Source organism: Acinonyx jubatus, chromosome C1 (assembly GCF_027475565.1).
Source record: "Acinonyx jubatus isolate Ajub_Pintada_27869175 chromosome C1, VMU_Ajub_asm_v1.0, whole genome shotgun sequence".
NCBI classification, from domain to species: Eukaryota; Metazoa; Chordata; class Mammalia; order Carnivora; family Felidae; genus Acinonyx; species Acinonyx jubatus.
This window is the reverse complement of record NC_069381.1, coordinates 40,687,042-40,709,006: the sequence shown is the minus strand read 5'-3', so window position 1 is coordinate 40,709,006 and position 21,965 is coordinate 40,687,042. Positions and strand designations below refer to the sequence as shown.

The window sequence follows — 21,965 nt, the reverse complement described above, 5'->3', positions numbered from 1 at the left end:
GTGAAAAATCTTCTTATTTTTGTATTTCTAGTGCTTAGCACAGTGCCTGGTGGCTAGAAATTCTCAGTAAATATTTTGTTGAATTACAGTGATGAAGAAAACTTGTATTATTTGTAACACATAATAAATGGCTGTTATTTTCATCCCAGAATGCTATTTTAAGAAATTAAAACTTGGCAGTTCAAGTGATTGAGGAGACAAATGATCAAATAAAACTCTTAAGATACTCCTAAAATACTGGTTTTCAATGTATGGTCTCCCGTCAGCAATATCAACATTACCAGAGAACTTATTAGAATTGTAGATTCTCAGGGCTTACCCCAGACCAACTGAGTCATAATCTCTGGGGTAGGGTCGAAGAAACCCTCCCAGGAATCCTGATGGCCACTAAAATTTGAGAAATATTCCCTAAAGGCACAGAGGGAAAAAAAAGGCAAAGAAAGTGAGCAGCTACTGGTAATTGACTGCAACAGTAAAACTAAATCCCCTCTTTCTGTTATCACTGAGAAAGCTTAGGCTTGTTTTTGCCAGGTCCTTCCTTCATTCCTTCCTTCCTTTCTTTTTGTGAATATGGTGCATCATTTGATTTAGTTGCTGTATTTGTTTCAATGGTAGTCTTTGATTAGGATAAAGTACAATATAATAAAAAAAAATTGCAACCCAGCAGTATACTGTTCACTTTTTCTGTTTTATTTGGTAGACAAATTTTTGGCTTCAGTTTTGCGAGGGAAACTATTTTCAAGGCAACATCAAATTAATGATACTTTTTTTTAACTTTCAAAAAATGTGTTGTCTATTGGCAGCGGATAGCTGACATAGCTTTTTTGCTTCTAGTGTCTACTTTTTCCAGGAAATGACTCCCATCTGCAGCAAGAGGAATGCTGACCTTTAATGTGCATGTTAGTCACTTCTTTTAGCTCAGTGCCAATTTAATAATATTACACATTTCGTGAATTTGGTTGAAAGTATGTGCTAGCCAGATTGTTTTCACTCTGGAGTTTCAAGCTTTTGAAGAATTAAAGTTTGTGTTTTTCTAAAACTAAATTGAATTCTTCAAGTTGACTAATGAATGGGGAGAGGAGAGTTCTTGGTTTGGGTCAAATGGTTAAATGTGGTCCCAGGACAAAGATCATCAGCATCTTTGGAAACTTCTTAGAAATGTAAAATATTTGGCCCAACCCAGACTTAATGATTGTAGAATTCTGGGAATGGAGCCCAGAAATCTGTGCTTTATAAAGTTGTCCAGGTAATTCTGATACCTTCTATAATTTGGGTCCCAAAGGGTGGAAGGTTAGTTTTAGCCCCTGTAGAGGACAGCATGGTATTGTAAAATTACATGGGTTCCCTAATGCAGCTGACCAAATCTGGGGAAAATAAGAGCTTTGTAGCCAGACCTTGCTTTGAACCCTGTACTATGATTTCTTAAAAAATATCAGGCAAGTTAGTATTTCTGAGCTTCAGTTTCCTCATATATAAAATATTAGTAGTCATAAATCATGGATGAGTGTTATTGTATTAGGTGTTCAATCAATACTAATTTGAAAGGCTCATAAAACTTAGAATTGGAAGCAAACTTCTTTTCGGGGAAAAATGTCATTTTCAGTGGAAACAAAATAATTAAGTAGTTAAGCTTCCTTCCAGTTGCTGTTGGAATTTTTTTGGAGGTTCCAAGTTGCTTTGAGTAATTTCATATGCTTGAAGATTGTCACGGAAACTTTATCTTTTGAAAGTCTTGAAGGTGTCTTGAATTCTTTAAAATGAAGGGAGTATCCTGGGGCATTCTATATGTAGAATGCTTTATGCAAATCTTTATATATTTAGTAATTAAAAATAATTTTAATAGCTAATATATTCTCATGGTTCAGAAATCAGTGCAGTATAAGATACTCCGTGGGAAAAAATGTCAGTTCCATCCTTGCCCTCAGTTCTCCATTTATACCTACTCTATAACCAACCACTTTTCTTAGTTTCTTGTTCATACCAGTAGAATTTTGAAATGTAAATGTAAGTACATATTAATAATTACCACCTCCTTACCACAAAAGATAACACACTGTATACACTGTTTTATACATTAACACTGTACTTGGATATCTTTTCACATAGAGAAGTCTACATAATTCTTTTTTTTTTTTTTCTGGGTCAGCTTTATTGAGGACCACATATAGTGAATTGCATTCAATTTAAGTATATAATTTGATGAGTTTTGATAGTTTTATGTATTTGTGAAGGTATCCCAGTTAGGATAGAGAATGTTTGCCATGGTTTTTTGTTTGTTGGTTTTGTTTCTGTTTTTGTTTCATAGTATTCTATTGTATAGATGTACCATAATTTTTTTAAACCAGTCTTTTGTGTTGAGGACTTGGGTGCTGATTCATATAATTCTACTCTTAATAATCTTTTTCACATAGTGTTTTTTATGTAGGCAGGTAAGTCTGAAGGTAGATTCCCAGATGGGGGATTGCTGAGCCAAAGGAGAAGTAAATAAATTTGGTAGTTGTTGCCAATTTGCCCTTCATAGGCTTGGTACAGTTTGAGCTCCCATGAGCAATGTCTGAGGGGGCCTATTTGCGCAGTCTAGTTAACAAAGTACATTATGAAACTTGGGATTTTTGCCATTAAGTGGAAAATGGTATTTTAATATCGTTTTAACTTGAAGTTTTCTTTTGAGTGAAAGGGAGCATATTTTTGTATGTTAAAGGATAGGCCATTCATATTACTTTTCTGTAAAATATCTGTTTATACTCTTCTGCCCATTTTCCTATTGGATTTTTTTTTTTTTTTTTTTTTTTTTTTGCTTCTGTTAATTTCTAGGGACTCATTTTAGGAGATTAGCTCTTTCTTTACAAATACCTTTTCCCCTGATTGTATGCTTTTAACATTGCAAGAACTTCAGTTGAAGGGTATGTGTCTGAGTTTTTGCTGCTCTGGATATCTTTCTAACAGTTGCTTAACTTTGATTTAGTTCCTTTTCTCCTTTCTTCCTTTCATCTCTCTCTCTTTTCCTCCTTCTTTTTTTCCCACTCTAATTTCTAAAAAAAAGAATGTGTGACAGCTTGAAGATGCTTTGTTGTTAAACAGTAATCTATTCAGTGGGTGTATGTTGTTAACTGATTTTAATATATATGACCCTGGTTCATCTCTCTTGAAGGCCATGTTTTTGGTATACTGCGCATTGGAGAAAGAACCTGTGCCAATGTCCTTGCCTCCTGCCTTGGTGCCACCTTCTAAGAGAAAAACGGTCAGTATATCAGGCTCTGTGCGGTTGATCCCCTCTTCAGCATCAGCCAAGGAACCTTACCACTTCTTACCACCTGTAGGCATTTTACCTACCAAAGCACCATTAAGACAGGTATAGATCTATCAGTGTTAAAGGACTTTTTTTTAAGTGCATGGCATTTAACAGTTGATTGCTTGATGAAGATAGAAGGAGCAATCAAAGGGATCAAAGATTTAGAGCACCCTCTGGTTAAACCTGCATAATGTGATGTCTTGGAGAAGACAGATAAATCTTCTCCTGCATTTGGCCTTACTTAGGTATATGGATGTTTTATTGGCTTTGCCTTGATCTACCTGGAATTAAAGTTGGAGACAGAAGATACTCCATGCTAATCTGACATGCTTGCCTGGGTATAGTTAATAGATGTTTTGTTTTTTTAATCCCCAGTTAACTCTTGATTCTTTGGGATCAGATTATCCAATTTTGGGTTGTCTAAGGCCTTTTTTTCCTTCAGCCTGCTGCTTGTCAGGCTGAGTAAAGGAAAATAATGACAGAATATGCAAATCAGCCAGTTCAGCTACATTTAAGAATGCTGAATGAAATTATAAAAAATGAAGATTGAGAATTAACTGAATATTTTGTTTATATAGACTTTCCCAGTTACCCATATTAATGTGGTTATTCATAAGTCAAGAGTTAACTATGCTTGAATTTACTCATTACTTTTAAGTAAATTACTTTTAAGGAAAAAGTAAAAAGGGCATCTGTAAATGTAGTCCCAGCTGACCTATACTTTCCTTCTGTAATTTTCTTTTCACCACAGCATTTTGGTTAGGGTGTGATGGAAATGGTACACTGTTGTTATAGTTAGTGGGGTAGAGTTGCTCAGAATTTTTACAGATACTGTCATGGGTTGAAAGAATGACACCTCAATTTTTTCTCATTCTGACAAAAATTTTACATATATGTGTGTGTGTGTGTATATGTGTGTGTGTGTATGCATACATGTTTTGTTTTGTTTTGTTTTGTTTCCCTGTAGTGGGTTGTAGCCCCTGCAGAAAAGGCTAAATATGATGAGATCTTCTTGAAAACTGATAAAGATATGGATGGATTTGTGTCTGGATTGGAAGTCCGTGAAATTTTCCTGAAGACAGGTTTACCTTCTACTTTACTAGCCCATATTTGGTAAGATTTTATTTAAATTGATTTAAAAAATATGGTTTTGTATAACTCTGGTTTTGTGCATTCTTATTTTTAGGCATTTATAAATCGGACAGTTTTGTTTCAAAATTCTTTATGGAGAAAATTTAAATCTGGAGATTTCTTTTGGATAATGGACAAAAGTTTGAGAATGGATTACCTGTTATAAGATTGACAGTATCAGTTAATGATTATTAAAATGTTAAAATGCAGCATCTGTTTATATCAACTAAACTTAAATTTTTTTAATGTTTATTATTTATTTTTGAGAGAGATACAGAGCGTGAGTGAGGGAGGGACAGAGAGAGAGGGAGACACAGAATCTGAAGCAGGCTCCAGGCTCTGAGCTGTCAGTATGGAGCCCGATGCGGCGCTTGAACCCATGAACTGGGAGATCATGACCTGAGCCGAAGTCAGAAACTTAACTGACTGAGCCACCCAGGCACCCCTAAACTTAAATTTTTAAGGGAGAATCCAATATAAAAAACAGTGTCTTCAATGTGTGCTCACATAATTCTGTAGGGTATATGTATACTTTTATACGTTTACATAGGAATTACACACCTGGTCCTTAAAAACATGAAGTTTAGTGTCGCTAGTGAATTTCACATTAAATGAGACAATACATATGAACATTTATAGTGTGCCTGCTGCCAATCCACCTGACTATACGAGAGGTTATCTTGAGGTTTTCAAGGGGCAGCAAATATCAGGTGTGGAACCACATAGCTGCATAGAGAAACTTAGAAAAGAACAAAGGAGGACAGTAGATCTGCCTTAAGAGGAACAAGAACTCAAGACTAGGAAAGATTAAATATGTATAACTAATAATAGCTGCCACTTTCAAGTGCCTAGGCTAGGCAGTGTACTTAATAAATGGCAGCTGTCATGGGCTTGTTTGTTGGCATTATGCCCAGACTTTTTATGTACTTTGCCTTACTTCTCACTGTAACCTTGCAGGATATGTCTTTTCTCTACTTTATAGATGAAGAAACTAAGGCTTGAAGAGGTTAAAAAAATTTGTCCAAGATCACAAGAAGAAATAAGTAGAGAAGCTGGAATTCAGGGTTTCTTTGACACCTTAGCCCACAGTCTGTTCATCAGGCCACATTGCCTTTAAATGAATGAAATGGATCAGGACTTCAGAAAGCTGAGCTTAACAAAAGAAACAAGAAAGGAAGAAAGAAAAAGAAAAATAGGATAAAACATTTGCTGTTTCTCTTTAAGTGATTTTGTAAAGCTTTCCAGATTGCTTCCTTCTCTTCACATATGAACTCCATTTGCAGCTGTTGTTTCTACTTTGACTTGGTGATCCTTATATCCGCCTATTCCCAAGAGTTGCAGGAGGCAAGCCAACATGGAAATGTTTGCTTGGTTTAGAATCATTCTACTGCCACTAATGAACCAAATTTGTTGAGACTTCGGTTTCCTTTTTAACATCTTTTAATATTTAGAATGTTGGGATTCTTTGGCCCACTACAACTCTTAACCTGTAATGGTTCTGGAAATTGGTGAGAAAGCACAAAGCAAACTCATATAAGAGACCTCTGCTCAGCACCAGGGTGAACATTCTCTTTCTCTTAAAACTTTTAGCTGATCTCTCTCTTCTAACATTTGAGTGAGTTTTGGGCAAGCCATACCCAAAAAGTGATGACTTTCTTTTTTAATTCAACTGATCATTTTTAAGAAGCCACCTAGTCCTATTACATTTTTCCTGGATTTTTAGAATGGTAGTTGTAGCATTTATATTCTGTTCATTTTGTTTATTTGTACAGGACATTATGTGACACAAAGGACTGTGGGAAGCTTTCAAAGGATCAGTTTGCCTTGGCTTTTCACTTAATCAATCAAAAGTTAATAAAGGGCATTGATCCTCCTCACATTCTTACTCCTGAGATGGTTCCACCATCAGACAGGGCCAGTTTACAGAAGGTAAGACAACTTAAAAGAAAACCTGAATGTATTAACAGAAAGGAGCAAGTGCTGTGTTAGATGACAGACTTGATTTGTAGGAAATAGTGGAGAAAATGTATCTGGCTAGGAGCAGAGCAGTATACTGTTTGTGGTTTAGTTTGTGTCTATAAATATGTTCAAATGCCTTGTGTGACATCCTTGGACTGCAGCTCATTTACCCCAACATTCATTACATATATAGCAACCATATTTTCCAACGTAAAAAGTGGAAAAAGGTGGTCTTTTTTACCCCTCTTGGATTTGTGAATTAATTTTTATGAATAAGGTATAAAATTTAAATGAAATCTATAGGAATTACTTTGTTTCATTTGATGATTCACTCTTACAGAAAATAGGAATTTGAAAACAAAATCTGGAAGATTATTATTTCTTGGTGTCAATTTTACATATAAACAAGAAAAACATCATGTTGAGAAGAAATCTGTGTGGTTTTTGCCACATAGATGATCTTCATTTCCTGAGGATATGGCCAAAATCTCACATCTAAACAGTGACCAGAAGGTTTCAGCCAGGTTTCTGGCCAGCGGTGGGAATTTTCAAAACTACATTGTTTTATTTAGCCTTGCTGTGCCTTGATTTTTCTCTTTTCCTCTAGAAATCCTTCCTAGCATAGTATATTTACAGTGTCTTGCCCTTAATAGAGCTTTAAAAGGACTCACACTGTCTAATGGCTGTTTGCCTTTAAGAATACATGCTTTGTATCTTTAAATCTCTTGTACCTATAAAGCAATTATTGCTGTGGTGATTCCTCAGAGTTAGATATAGTAAGAGTTGTCAAATGTGTGGTGTAAGGAGAGCTGTCTTGGAAATGTCAGGAGAATATTTTAGTTTGCATTAGTTTTGTCACATAGGTTTTAAAAAATCCCATTTTAACCTAGTAAAAGTCAAAATTGGATTTTTCCCCAAAGTCAACTAAATGGAAATTTATAGCCACAAGGTACAGAAGTTACTTCTAAGAGTTTTGTTCTTATTTTTTAATAAAATAAATATTTGATTATCTATTTTGTGAGTTTGGGGGGGGGGGCACATTTTGTGAAGGTTTTGAGATTTTTTGTGATGTAGGACATGGATTTCCCAAGTTGTGGAGAAAGCTAAAAGTGATGCCACCCAGAAAGATAAAGGTTACAAATTTATGTGTGTGCTCTCTACAATACCTGTATTTCAGTTGTTTCTTCCCTTTTTTCACCTATGCAGACTTTTTTCCCCTTGCCACCTTTATCTTATACCCACTAAGTCTCTCAGCAATACAAATTACAGATAATGACAAAACTCTCTGAAATTATGTTTGTTCAGTTAAGTCTATAACATTAGTAGACACTCCAGGTTGCATCTGCTGTGCAGAGTTTTTAATAGATTTGTCTGAAGTCCATTCACTAGAACATAGATAACTTTGTCTATTTATGTTAGATATCAGTATTACACATTAAAATGGGATTTTATCACTATTATCTATTAATCACAATTTTTAACCTTATATATTAAAAATTTGCATTTGTTTTGTCTCTTGAATAATCTCTTTTCTCTTTATAATCTAAATTTTTTAGAACTGCATTTTTTTTGCAGCTTTGACTAATGTTTTTTTGAATATTGCTTTCTGTGTTTTTTCTAGTTTGGACTATTTTTTCCATTCTGCAGCACTCTGCTTTTCGCCTTTCTTGTACTGTCAGTTTCTTAACTCTACTCTCTCAAGGTTAGAGCTTTACTTTATGCCTTTTTTAGCATTACAGTTTTTGGTTTACAATTTTGAAATTAGAGGCTTTTTAAGCGGCAAAGTTGTTGCAGAGAAAATACTTAAACAGCATGATTTTGTCACATGTCTGTCACTTGGTCCTTGTATGCATTTTAGCTTGCCTTCCTTAGGCTCTTTAATCCACTTAAAATCACCAAAGTGGAATTTTTGTGTAATGCACAAAATAGGGTGAGAGAAAATATTTTGAAAGAAGGGAACATGCTACATTTTTCTCCATATGCCCTTCTTATACTTCAGATGCTATTAGCTAAAGTTTTTCCATGTTCCTTGTTGCATGCCATTTTATTACTTTAGAATGGGAGTTTAATTTCTTTGTTAATAATTGAGGAGTGACACAAGCTATACCAACTACAGTACACTAATCTTCCTTCTAGAGTCATCTGTGGTATCCCCTTCTAACTTGTTTGAGGTTAAATTTATTTGTCTCCTTCTTATTTGATGATATTTTTGATAGTGAAAGACTGTCAGCTGTGAATCACATTTTTTGAGTTAGAGTGACAGAAGAGGTGTGGAAGTCATGAGTTTCTTGGTATACTTGCACCTTTCATAGCAGATTTCTCAGTAGCATTTAGGTGATGTAAGTTGCTTTTGGTGGTAAAAGTGAGATCATGTGCTAATTTTTCATTTTACTCAACTGTCAAACTGTCTGGCCAGGTAACCTAGCTCATAAGTCAAATTTAGACAGATTTAAAATCCTAGTGAATACTTGTCATGTTCAGAAATCCACTTTAAAATTTCTGATTTAATTTAGGATGATAAGGGTCTGTATATTAGTGAAACACAGTAAAACAGTAAGAGGTGCATTTACTTACTATGGTTAATATGAAATTGAGACTAGCTTTAATTGAATCCTAATAGATGAATTTTGGTATTGAATTTTGGTAGTGATAGACAAAACAAAACATCTGAGGACTAATAATGCAGTGTGCTGAAAAAATGGAAGGAATTATTTGCCACATTTTATTGACATACCTGTTTATCACGTTGGCTTTTAGGGTAATGGTTTCATTTACCTTAAATGATCTTGATATGCAAGTGCCAAGGGGCATTGTGTGAAATAGACTTGAATTTAACCAGAGGTCTCCTAATCAATGGGTCCTTTTTAGCTGGGTTCAACTTTAAGCAAGTCATTTAATCTGGTTCCCTAGCTCTAAAATTGAGTTAGTAATAATAATAACTGCTACAACCCAGTTTTCAGGTTAGTTTTGAAAATTTATTAATGGATTTGAAAGTGCTTGGTAAATTGTAAATCGTCATATGAATGTGAGGAGATGGGATATTATGAACTTTTAGGTTTCTTTTTCTGTTGTACAAGTTGGTGACATACATTAAGTTCATAATACTAAGTTTTATGTTCTGCTAATAAGGTCCTTAGTATACTTTAGTTTTACATGTTCAGGCCTCAATTTTAACAATTTTTAATGGTGATTATTTTGTTATTTGTCAGTCTGATTGTAGCACTGGGGATAGGTCAGGTGTCTGAAGAAGCAGTTACCTTCTTGCCCTGACTTCAAGCGGCTATAAAAGGCATCAGAAATGGTTCACAAAGGAGGATTGAGCCAGGGTGGAAACAACTCATTGGGAGGTCATCCATCTTAAGAGCATATTCTGTTGGAGGAAATTAATTATAATAATACCTTACAATTATAAAATGTCATAAAGTTTTGGAGTGACTTTACATACAATATTTATTTCATTTAATTTTTAAAGTGGGCAAGGAAGAGATTATTTCCCTATTTTACAGTAAAATCATGCAGCTAGTAGGATGGCAGATCCCAGAATAAACCCAGCTAGATTTTCTAAATACAGGTGCCTTTCAGAGACCAAGTTTGACACTTTCATTACTGAAAGAAAACCATATGTAAAGGATGTCATATATGAAGATAGTTTCATATATGGTGATATTAATATTTACTATGGAACATGCTGAGCAATTGGTTTTACTTTAAATAGGGTAGGCACTAAAATTGTTTAACAAAAGTAAATGTTGAATTGAATATAATGAACTACCATTATGGTTCTGAGATTCACCAAAATTTGTTTACTTACTTTGTGCCAGATGACACAAGTACAAATAAAGCCACCCTACATCTCCCCAAGAAATGTATTCTTCAGTGGAGGAAGTAGTTTATAAATCTGATACCTGCTTTACTTCAATGTTTTAAACAGGCACTAGGATCAAGTGACAAAGACTTTGGGATCTGAAGTGTTGGCACCTATTGTAGAGCAACAGCTTTTAGAGAATTTAAGGGAAAATGTCTCAGTACATAACTGTGTGTGTGTGTGTGTGTGTGTGTGTGTATAAAATTGCACTAGATATGATTTTCGTAAATAAATTGAAAGTATTAGTAGTACTGTAAAATATGGAGTAGTCTGCATCCATGTAGTGCTTTTAAAAATTTTTAATGCTTCACCATATATAATTTCATAGTAATAACAGTATAATTGTGAACTTTTTGTTTTTAGAACATCATAGGATCAAGTCCTGTTGCAGATTTCTCTGCTATTAAGGAGCTAGATACCCTTAACAATGAAATAGTTGACTTACAGAGGTATGTAAAGTAAAATTCAAGTTGATTGTATAAACATATACACACACACTTTTCTGTTTCTAATGTGTATCTTGGTAAATGCTACTTTATTTAATCGTTCTTGAATTGGGAATCTGTGAAACTTGTTAGGTTTTAGGTTGTAGTCACATTGTATAAATGTGTAAAACACTTATACATGATTTGGCATTTGTGAACATATTTTTCCTAGGCTTTTATTTGAGGTAAGATCTGCAGTGTAGGCAAACTTCCATCATCTGTCAACTCTAGTAATGTCATAATGAGACTCATCAACCCATACTAAAATTATGGTTGCTAAAACTCACTTTTGTAAATGGTTGTATTAGGTCACTATATCACCACTCTTCAAGATAGTGCATTATAAATCTTGGTTTTTGTTATTGTAACATTTTTTTCTGTGCCATAGTACTGCTCTTCAGCCTTTAAATTGTTTATTAATATATCAGGATGTGATGAGTATAACTATAAAACAGGAAAAAAGAATTTAAACAAATTTTGTTTATGGCCTTTACTAAATTGTTATTTGACAAAAGACTAACCCATTCTTATTTGTTGGTTTTTTTTTTTTAATTTTTTTTTTTAACGTTTATTTATTTTTGAGACAGAGAGAGACAGAGCATGAACAGGGGAGGGGCAGAGAGAGAGGGAGACACAGAATCTGAAACAGACTCCAGGCTCTGAGCTGTCAGCACAGAGCCTGACGCAGGGCTCGAACTCATGGACTGTGAGATCATGACCTGAGCCGAAGTCGGACGCTTAACCGACCGAGCCACCCAGGCGCCCCTTATTTGTTGGTTTTTAGATGAAGATATTTAATTTTAGTGCAGGGTCCAAACCTGCAAATAAACAATACATAATATGGAATTGTAATGAGTATATAATGAATATGGTGCTTTACAAATTTATTTTTCCCCTCTCAGTGATAGTTATGCATACTTGTAAACATTTGGAAAATACAGAAAAGGATAATGAAAAGACTGTTATGTTCCTTAGAATAATATTTTGTTTTGAGCATTGAAAATCAAAGTAGATAAGAAAAGCTGTATATAACCCAAAGAGTTAGTTGGGTAAAGAATGTTCTTTGTTATTAGTCAGAAAATGAGACATTTCCATGTCTGGTTCACAAAGTTGTTTTTAGTTGAAAATATAAGACATTGAGAGCTTGAGGCAGGATGTCTTTTGTCATTAACAATTTTTTTTTAATATAATTCCTTCAACATTTTCTATATAGGTATTTAATTGTGTCAATCAGATTAAATTAGCATGATATTTTTAACTTCAAGAAGGAAAAGCAATAGTTGTAATGTCAGGGCAGTGGTGCTTGGAGCCTCGCGGGCACAGTGCCATTACTTGGAGTCTGTGGAGGCAGCGACATAGTGCTGACTGTGCACTGAGCCTAAGCAGCAGCAGCAGAAGCAGAAGCAGAGGCGTCCCCACCAACCCTTCCAGCCCCTGTGCTGGTGCTGCCACCCTTGCTCCCTCTGTTCTTCCTCCCTTCGTTTATATCATGGCTGATCAACGGACTGAAGAACAGATTGCTGAGTCCAAGGAAGCTTTCTCCCTGTTTGACAAAGATGGTGATTGGCACCATCACAACAAAGGAACTTGGAACTGTCAGAAGGTCACTGGGCCAGAACCCAATAGAAGCCACATTGCAGAACATGATCAAAAAGGTGGAGGCTGACGGTAATGGCACCATTTTTTACTATGATGGCTAGAAAAATGAAAGATACAGACAGTGAAGAAGAAGCTGGTGAGGCATTACAAGTCTTTGACAAGGATAGCAATGGTTATATCCATGTGGCATAACTGTGTCATGTTGTTACAAACTTGGGAGAAAAACTAACGGATGAAGAAGTGGATGAGATGATCAGAGAAGCAGATATTGTTGGAGATGGACAAGTAAACTATGAAGAATTCGTACAGATAATGACCGCAAGATGAAGACCTACTTTCAATTCCTTTTCCCCACCCTTCCCCAGAAGAATAAAATAGAATCTTTTACTTTACCTCTTGGGAAAACAAAAAACAAAAAAACAAGCTCATTTACTCCTTCTGTTTTCTATATAATAAAACCTTCAAAAATACCTCATGTCCAAACACACAGAATCTTCATGTATTGTCTGGTGGTCCTGTCCCCTAAAGATCAAGCTACACAGTAGTTTTATAATATAAATACTTGTACTACATTAATGATAAGGAAGCACTTAGTGGACTCCTTGCAGTTCCAGTGCTAATGATTAATATGCTGTTTGGGCTGGCCAGTTTTTCATGTGTACGACTTGACAATGGAGCACAGTCAGGCATTTGTATTGAAAATGAAAAATGAAAAAACAAATTTAAAACCTATTCAGATGGATTCAAGTTCAGTTTGTGAGTATAAGTTGTCATAACTGGTTTATTCAAAACTAACAGTTAAAATTGGCTTATGTCAGCATGCTGTGCAGAAAAATGGGTGAAGGATAAACTGTTTAGTTGTAGCTTCACTTAGCAGGATGGTCCTCTTGTACTTCCATGTGCCCTGACCCATGGTGACGATGATACACATCCTGATGGCATGCTATGCATATTGGTTTAGTGTTATCCACATTGTACTAGAGGTGTCACCGTTCACACAAATTTTTAAAAAGAAACCTTTACTGAGGGAGCATCTTTGAATTGTTTTTAAAACCTTCTGAACCATGACTTGGAGTCAGCAGAGTAGGCTGTAACTGCAGACTTCAGCACAACCATCAACAGCTGTTCAAGTAATTAAACTTCGTGTCTGTTCCAAGTTGTAAATGTTAGTCTTTTTTTTCCAATAAAAAGACCATTAATGTAAAAAGAAATAGTTTTAATACCATAATCTTTTCAAATACCTGTATCTCCCACCTGAGCCCAAGACCTGTATTTTCATTTGCCTACTAGAGAATGTCCAGTAGGACATGACTTCCTAATCTTCCCCTGACCACTATCCTTGTCTCGTTTATTTGCCTTTCTCAGTGACATCACCATTTATCTAGTCACTCAGGCTAGAAATCTGAGATTTTTCTTCCTCTTTTTTCTTCTATCTTTGAAATGTTTCTTGAAATCACTCCTACCTTTCTGTCTCCTTTGCCTGGTCACCTCCTCCTGATCTTTCAGATCCCATCTTAGACATCACTTCTTCCAGAAGAGGGGGCCTTCTCTGACTTGTTTACCTTCCAACCCTCATACTTACCAAATCTTACATGGTTTTAATATTTATAGTAGTCATAGCATTTACCATACTTTATTATAATTGTCTATTTTATTTGGATCTCTCAATAGCCTATGTACTCTTTTTTGAGAGAGAGAGAGAGGGCGCAAGTGAGTGAGGGGCAAAGAGAGAGAAGCGGGGCACAAGCTCACCTGAACCAGGGCTGCAGCTCACTCGATGTGGGACTTGAACTCATGAACAGTGAGATCATGACTTGAGCCAAAGTCAGATGCTTACCACCTGAGCCACCCAGGCGCCCTAGCCTATGTACTTTTAAGCATAAAGACTGTTTGCTTGTTCACTGTTCTATCCCTAATGCTTAGCTTATATAACAGATGAGAAAATAATTTTCAGTATTGTTGAAATCTGTCCTGGCTGTACTTACTATTGCTTCTGTCTTAGTTTTCCTAACCCTTAATCTCTTCTCTGGATTACTATTGTAACCTCCTAATTGATTCTGTGCTTTTAGTCTCTCCTCCCTTCCTTTGCATCTCTAACTGATGTACAAAATACAACTCAGATCTCTGAGTGACTTCTTATCCCCAGCTGGATCCAGCTCACTTTTCTGAATATGGTATAAAAGCTCTTATTTCAGGTGCACCTCGGTGGCTCATTCGGTTAAACATCTGACTCTGTCAGCAGAGAGCCCACTTCGGATCCTCTGTCTCCCTCTCTCTCTGCCCCACCCCCCCGCCAAATAAATAAACATTAAAAAATAAAAAGCTCCTGGGGCGCCTGGGTGGCTCAGGTCATGGTCTCGCAGTTTGTGAGTTCGAGCCCCACCTCCGGCTCTGTGCTGACAGCTCAGAGCCTGGAGCCTGCTTCGGATTCTGTGTCTCCCTCTCTCTGCCCCTTCCCCGCTCATGCTCTGTCTCTCTCTGTCTCTCAAAGGTGAATAAACGTTAAAAAAAAATTAAAAAATTAAAAAGCTCCTTTTTCATGTTTTCCTTTGGTATCCTGACCATTCTTTTGTCTTAGCCACCTCCCACAGTAAAGTAGAATCCTTTTCTTTGACACCATCAACCTCCTTGAGAGCAGACACTATGTGTTTGCTCTTGTACTCTCAATGTTGAGCATAGTGCTCTACATTTTGGTTTCATTCCTCTTCTCCAGTCATGTGGTGGGTGGACCTCTCATGTCAACATGCCACACCTTTTTATTCTTCTGTGCCTCTCATCCAGTTGTTCCCCTTTGCCTGAGCACAGCTTTTGCCTTGTAAACTTTAACTTATGCTTCAAGACCCAGCTTAAATATCATCTGCTTTGTCAAACCACTAAAATCTTGATTGCTAATTGCTTTTTTTCCCTTTCTACTTCTAGAAACTTTATTCCTTTGTAATAATACTCACCATATTTTATTGTGGTCCTTTTGTCCCCCCTCCTTAATTTGAACTCCTTCAGGGCAGGGGCTATGTCCTATTTACTTGGATAGGTCTAGAAGTTAAGGCGCACAGTATCTGACACAACAAAATCTCATTATAGGTTAGCAGGTTGAATGAATAAATCAAAGTATGTTATAAATATTAGAATATTTCCCAGACTTAATTCCTGCCAAGTTTATGACAGACTAGGAGCCATATATTAAAGGATGAAAGGGCAAAAGATATGAATAATAGCTTATTTTGAAGACTGTAGAAGAGGATTTTACAGATAAAAGGATCTTTAATCCTCACAGGGGCATTAGGTTATTGGGCTGTTGTTTCATATTTTGACAACCTGTTTTTGTGTCAGGGATTTCCTTTGAGAGTCCGATGAAGGCTTTTAGACTCTATCCCCTGCCCCCCAAAGAACATGTGTATCCATGTATACCATTTTGCATTTATTTCAGGAGTTCCCAGACCCTTGAAAACTATCCATGAATCCATTTTTAAGAACCCTTGCTCTGAGAGTAAAGTGCCTCAAATAGAGAAGTTCTTGACAGTGAAAAATCAAAACTTGCTTCAGTCACTAAGATAGCGTGGTGGTGGTGAATTGTGCTGAGGCAGGAGTTAATATTTATTTGCCTTCTGTCAGCTTCTACTTCCTTCCTGTCTCTGTCCTTTTAGCAAGAACATCAGGAAGTAAAAGCTACATCCTGTCAGGCCAGTTTGTTATCCTGGTTTTGGACCAGTAAACAAGATAGGTAATTACGATGATAGTCATTATGTATTGTGTTATGCCTGCTTTATATAATTTCTCTAATTCAGTTCTTGCAATATCACTAGCGGGTAAGTAGTTTCATCCTGATTTTTCAGATGAAGAATACATGAGTCTTCTTTTCTAGGAAGGTTTCCTTGATATCTACCTCAGCTTGGAGAGCATTCAATTTCCTTTTCTCAGAACACTTATAATACTGAATTATATTTTTTTCTCCAGTAGATTGTGAACTATGTGTGATAGCAGAGACTGTCTCTTATTTCTAATGAGGCAACATAGTATATTACTTCAGAGCATGGCTTTCTAACTAGATTGTGTAGTTTGACATGTGACATGACTTAGCCGAGTAACTTAGTTGTCTGTGCCTCAGTTTCTTCATCTGTGAAATGGAAATATGACTAATACCATGTAAAATGCTTAATATCTTTCTTGAAATGTGGTAAATTCTCAGTACGTGTTCATAGTTGTCATCATCATCATCGTCATCCCCAATTCCCAGCTCAGCACTTAAAACACAACATTTACTGAATAGGTGCTCAGCAAACATTGGTTGGAGTAGCTGAATGAACATTCTCATTCCCTGGTTGAAGAGAGACTGGAACTTTGTAGTCAGGTAGTCAGAATCTATGTTCCTAAATATATAGATCTCTAACTCAGTCATATTAAAGAATTGATTTTTTAAAAATCTATTTAAGGCAGGGGCACCTGGGTGGCTCAGTCAGTTGGGCATCTGACTTCGGCTCAGGTCATGATCTTGTGGCTCGTGGGTTTGAGCCCCGCATCGGGTTCTCTGCTGACAGCTCAGAGCCTGGAGCCTGTTTTGGATTCTGTGTCTCCCTGTCTCTCTGCCCCTCCCCCACTCATGCTCTGTTTCTGTCTCAAGAATAAATAAAATATTAAAAAACCTATTTAAGGCAGTGTTAGCATACAGTTTGAATTATTTATTTAAATATTTATTTTTGAGAGCCAGACAGAGTGTGAGTGGGGGAGGGGCAGAGAGAGGGAGACACAAAATCCAAAGCAGGCTCCAGGCTCTGAGCTGTCAGCACAGAGCCCGATGCAGGGCTTGAACTCACCAACCGTGAGATCATGACCCGAGCCAAAGTCAGACACTTAACCAACTGAGCCACCCAGGTGCCCCTAGTTTGAATTTTTTTAAAAAAAATTATGCTTTGGTCTAGTTAAGTTCAAATACCATTAGGAACCATTAGCTCTGAAGAGAGCATTGCTTATACTATTGTATCTGGAGCTCTTTTGCTTATATGATCCAACCTGGCCTGTTTCTGACCCTGTAAAGATTTGTGGTACTCCTTGATCTCAATTGTGATTACCTCAGCAATGGTGTTACTGATTGAATGATTGAAGCTTTAGGTTATAGTGTGCTTTTGTTTGGTAATAAGGAGTCAGTCTAATTAATTTTCACACAAAGTGCATGGCTCAGTATTTAAAACCTTTATTTAGGGAGACTTCCCTTATTTGAAACCCTCCCTGATAAAGTTTGAGTCTGTACTGTCTATCTAATACAGCCACATGTGGCTACTGAGCACTTGAAATATAGCTAATCCAAATTAAGATGTGCTATTAGTGTGAAATGTACTGGATTCCAAAAAGGAATGTAAATATTTTGGCTATACTGGCTTAAATAAAATGTATTTTAATAAATTTTACTTGTTTCTTTTTACTCCTAAAATATAGAGCATTTATAATTACATATGTGACTTTCATTGTATTTCTTTTGGATCTGGTCTCAATCAGTTGTAGTCTGTAGAAATTACATTTGCTTGCGTTATTTTGTGGCACTGGTAGCTTATTAAGGGGTTCTTCCCTGGTTTAAGAAAGCAGTAATTTTTTTTTAGTTTATTTATTTTGAGGGGCTCTGGGTGGCTCCATCTGTTAAGCATCTGACTTTGGCTCAGGTCATGATCTCATGGTTTGTGGGTTTGAGCCCCGTGTCAAGCTCCATGCTGACAGCTCAGAGCCTGAAGCCTCCTTTGGATTCTGTGTCTTCTCTCTCTGTCCCTTCTCTGCTCCCACTCTTTTCTCTCTCTTTCAAGATAAATAAACACTGTAGAGAAAGCTTATTAATTTTGAGAGAGAAAGAGAGAGAGTGTATGCATGTGAACAGGGGAGGGACAGAGAGAGAGGGACAGAGAGAATCCCAAGCAGGCTCTGCACTGTCAGCGCAGAGCGCAATGCAGGGCTTGATCTCATGAACTACGGAGATCATGACCTGAGCTGAAATCAAGAGTTGGACTAACTGAGCCACCCAGGTGCCTCAAGAGAGCAATAATTTTTAAGATGTGTTAACAGTCTGTCTTTGGGAAACAAAAGTATCTACTAAGAAGTTTCAGTTCCTGAAGGATTTAGAAATGAGTCTCTACCCATCTATTTTAAGTTCTAACTGGCATACTCTAGATGCTTGATTGAAACTTTCAAAAAGCCAGTAAATGTACCTTTATACTAGTAAATCATATAATGGTAATAATAATAAATAAATAAAGGCAGTTGACATTTATTAAGCACTTATTGTGTGCTGGCATTGTGCTGAAGTCTTTCTAGATGTAATATAAATTAGTCCTTATCAACTTTAATATTTTGCTTATTAAACATTTTTTAATGTTTATTTATTTTTGAGACAGAGAGAGAGCATGAGGTGGGGAGGAGCAGAGAAAGAGGAGACACAGAATCTGAAGCAGGCTCCAGGCTCCAAGCTGTCAGCACATAGCCCAACACGGGGCTTGATCTCACAGACTGTGAGATCATGACCTGAGCCCAAGTCAGACGCTTAACTGACTGAGCCACCCAGGCGCCCCTCCTTATTTTATAATTAGGAAAACTAAGGCCTTGTTTTACATTTTTTTCTTTTACTGTTTCCGTCTCCTTTTGTCTTGTCAGATAAGTAGAATAAATTAATTATTTGGGGTTTGCAAAATAAGCTTTTATTTCTCCTTTAAAAAAAAAATTGAACCATCACATGTTGGATTCTGCCACTGACGAGGCAGTGGTCATGTGAGCCACGCTCCAAAGTTTGTGTTTTTCCTGGTTCTAGCTAGGCTTTCTTTTCAGTAATTTATCTTCGTGAATATCTTCTCTAATTTATTTTTCAAAAGTAAAACTCATTAAAACAGCCTCTCAGAATTAATTTAGTTATTCCCATAATACCTATAGCATTTGTCTTGTAGTTTTATAATTAATGGTTATGTTTGTTTCCCCAGCAAGCTATAGGTAGGGGCCTAACTTTAATCCTTGTTTAGCATGTAGTAGATATTCAATAACTGTTGAATGAATGAAATAATATATAGTCATATAGAGATTGTATGTTTAAGGCAACTTGTAGAGAAATTAAATACTTAAGGTACAAATTAATGTCTTTACTCCAAAACTGTAACTCAAGTTTTTATCAACTCACTGTGAGTTCTTGGAGTGAAATGCTGTCTGACTTTCAGACTGGCTTGAATTAGAAGTCAAGACTTTCTCCTCAACTGTCTATAATTATTACTCTACTCTAACTCAAGATTTCTGGCAATTTTCAAGATAAGCAGCGTCAGAGTGTTCTATTACCTTTCTAGCAATTGTCATCAATTTTCTGAGCAATAAGAGTCTCTATTTCCTCTCCTCTTCTTCAGAACAGAGGCCAGCAGAGAAGGAAGAGCTATGTGGTAAATGCCATTTGGAGTTCAAAAAAGCTCAGCTCAGAAACCTTTAAGGACTCCCCTTGCCTCTATATTAAAAGTCTGTCTTACATAGTACTGAAGTTCTTTTATAGTCTTACCTTGATCTTCCATTCCAGGTTTATTTATTTACCACCCTGAATCCTTCATCCTAGGTAAGTTAGTCTACTATCTAGAATTTTCTCACCTCTGCACTTTCTTTTTTTTTCTTTATTTTTTATTGTGATAAAATATACATGGCACAAAGTTCACTATTTTAGCCATTTTTTTTAAGTTTATTTTGAGAGAGAGAGAGAGAGAGCAAGAGCATGAGCAGGAGAGAAGGAGGTCTGGAGTGAGAGGGGAAAGAGAGAATCCCAAGCAGGCTCAGCGCTGTCAGTGCAGAGACCAATCATTGCAGGTCTCACACCCATTTTAGCCATTTTTAAGCATGTAATATGGTGGCATTAGGTGCATTCATGTTCTTGTACAACTATCACCACTATTCATCTGCAGAACTTTTTCATCATCCCAAACTGAATGATTTAATTGGACTTGATGGCAACTTAACTTTAATGACATTTAAAATTCTATTCCTATAAGCTCTATTCTCTCCATTTTATGTTATTGATGTCATAAATTACATCTTTATACATTATGTATATGCTCTCAGATTTCTTATTTTTTACACATTTGTCTTTTAAATTCTGTAGAAAATATAAAGGGGAGTTGCAAACCACAATTACAGTGATAATGGGTTTTGTTCTGGTCCATGTATTTACCTTCACTGGAGATTTTTGTATTTTCATATGGCTTTCACTTACGTTTAGTAGCATCCTTTCCTTTCAACCTGAAGGACTCACTTTAGCATTCCTTGTACCAATGGTGAGGAAGTCCTCAGCCATTGTTTATCTGGAAATATCTTAACTTTGCTTTCATTTTGGAAGGCCAGTTTTACCAGATAGTGTTTTTAGTTAACAGTTTGTTTCTTTGTTTTTCTTTTAGCATTTGTGTATGTTGTTCCATGGCCTTTTGGCCTTCAAGGTTTCTGCTGAGAAATCTACTGATAATCTTATTGAGGATCCTTTGTATGTGACAGGTCTTTCTTACTGCTTTCAAGATTCTGTCTTTAAGCAGTTTTATTATAATGTATCTCAGTGTTGGTTTCTGGGTTTTCCTGCTTGGAGTTTGTTGAACTTCTTGGATTGTAGATTGGTGTATTTTATCAAATTTAGGAAGATTTCTTCTTAGTCTTCTTTGCTCTTAGTCTGCCATTTTGCTGATATCCCATGTGTTTTCTCGCATAAGCTCTCTTTCCTTTTGAAATACCATTTTTCTATCTAATACTCATTGTTTCCTTCAAAGCTTAGCTGAAGTCTCACCTCCTTCACAAAGCATTCCCAGGCTGGAGTAATTTCTGTTGATATACATAGCACTTAGTATCTGCACAGCTTATTTTGCAGTTAATGATCTGCCTTCACTGATTGATTAAGCAAGCCATTTTTGACCCTCTCCAAGGACAGTCATGTGCCTACCTTCTGTGTTCCCACAGCACCCTTGTGCTTGCGTGTTCTAGCATCGAGTACACTGCATTGTGACTTTCTTTTTATATTTTTCTGCCAAATCCCTCACATATACTGCTAATGGCAAGTACCTATCTCATTGTTTTTTGTATCATTAAAGTTTAGCACGGTGACAGTATGTAGTAAGTAGGATTCAGTGTTTGTTGAATCAGTAGATAGGTCTTAAAGTTGCATAGGGAGTTTTGTTATGTATATTCTTTTTCACTCCTTGCAACAACTCCTACATGTGTTGTATAAGGTCGATATTATATTCAATTTATTTTGAGGAATTGACTTACACAGTTGTGGGAGCTGGCAAATCTGACAGGACAATCCGGTAGGTTAGAGACTCTGGGAAGAGTTAATGTTGCAGCCCAAGCCCAAAAACAGTTTGGAGATAGAATTCTCTCTTCCTTTGGGGAACCTCAGTTTTTTTTCTTTTAAGGACTTAAACTGATTGGGTGAGGCCCACCCATACTGTGGTGAGTAATTTACTCAAAGTGTACTTTCTTAAATATTAATTTCACCTAAAAAAAAATCTCTATAGTAACTGCCAGACTGGTATTTAACCAAATACCTGGGTACCATGGCCTAGCCAAGTTAATGCATAAAATTAACCATCACAAGGGGTGAAGGGACCCAGAGCCTGAACCCTACCGGGAAATCTCTACCTGCCTTTCACCTCAG

General features: G+C 36.4%; 1 protein-coding gene and 1 pseudogene across 3 annotated transcripts in view; both read left to right on the top strand.

Moving 5' to 3' along the window:
• Positions 1 to 21,965, top strand: part of EPS15 (epidermal growth factor receptor pathway substrate 15) — a 143,985-nt gene that overhangs the window by 58,729 nt on the left and 63,291 nt on the right. For 2 of the 3 annotated variants that reach the window (XM_053214022.1, XM_053214023.1), the window contains exons 9-12: positions 3,152 to 3,352; positions 4,260 to 4,405; positions 6,196 to 6,352; positions 10,611 to 10,696. In XM_053214022.1, coding sequence (XP_053069997.1) covers positions 3,152 to 3,352; positions 4,260 to 4,405; positions 6,196 to 6,352; positions 10,611 to 10,696 — 590 coding nt within the window. The remainder of the gene's footprint in view (positions 1 to 3,151; positions 3,353 to 4,259; positions 4,406 to 6,195; positions 6,353 to 10,610; positions 10,697 to 21,965) is intronic. The other variant, XM_027059214.2, reaches the window with a different exon arrangement.
• On the top strand, positions 10,706 to 13,063 carry LOC128313861 (calmodulin-like; annotated as a pseudogene).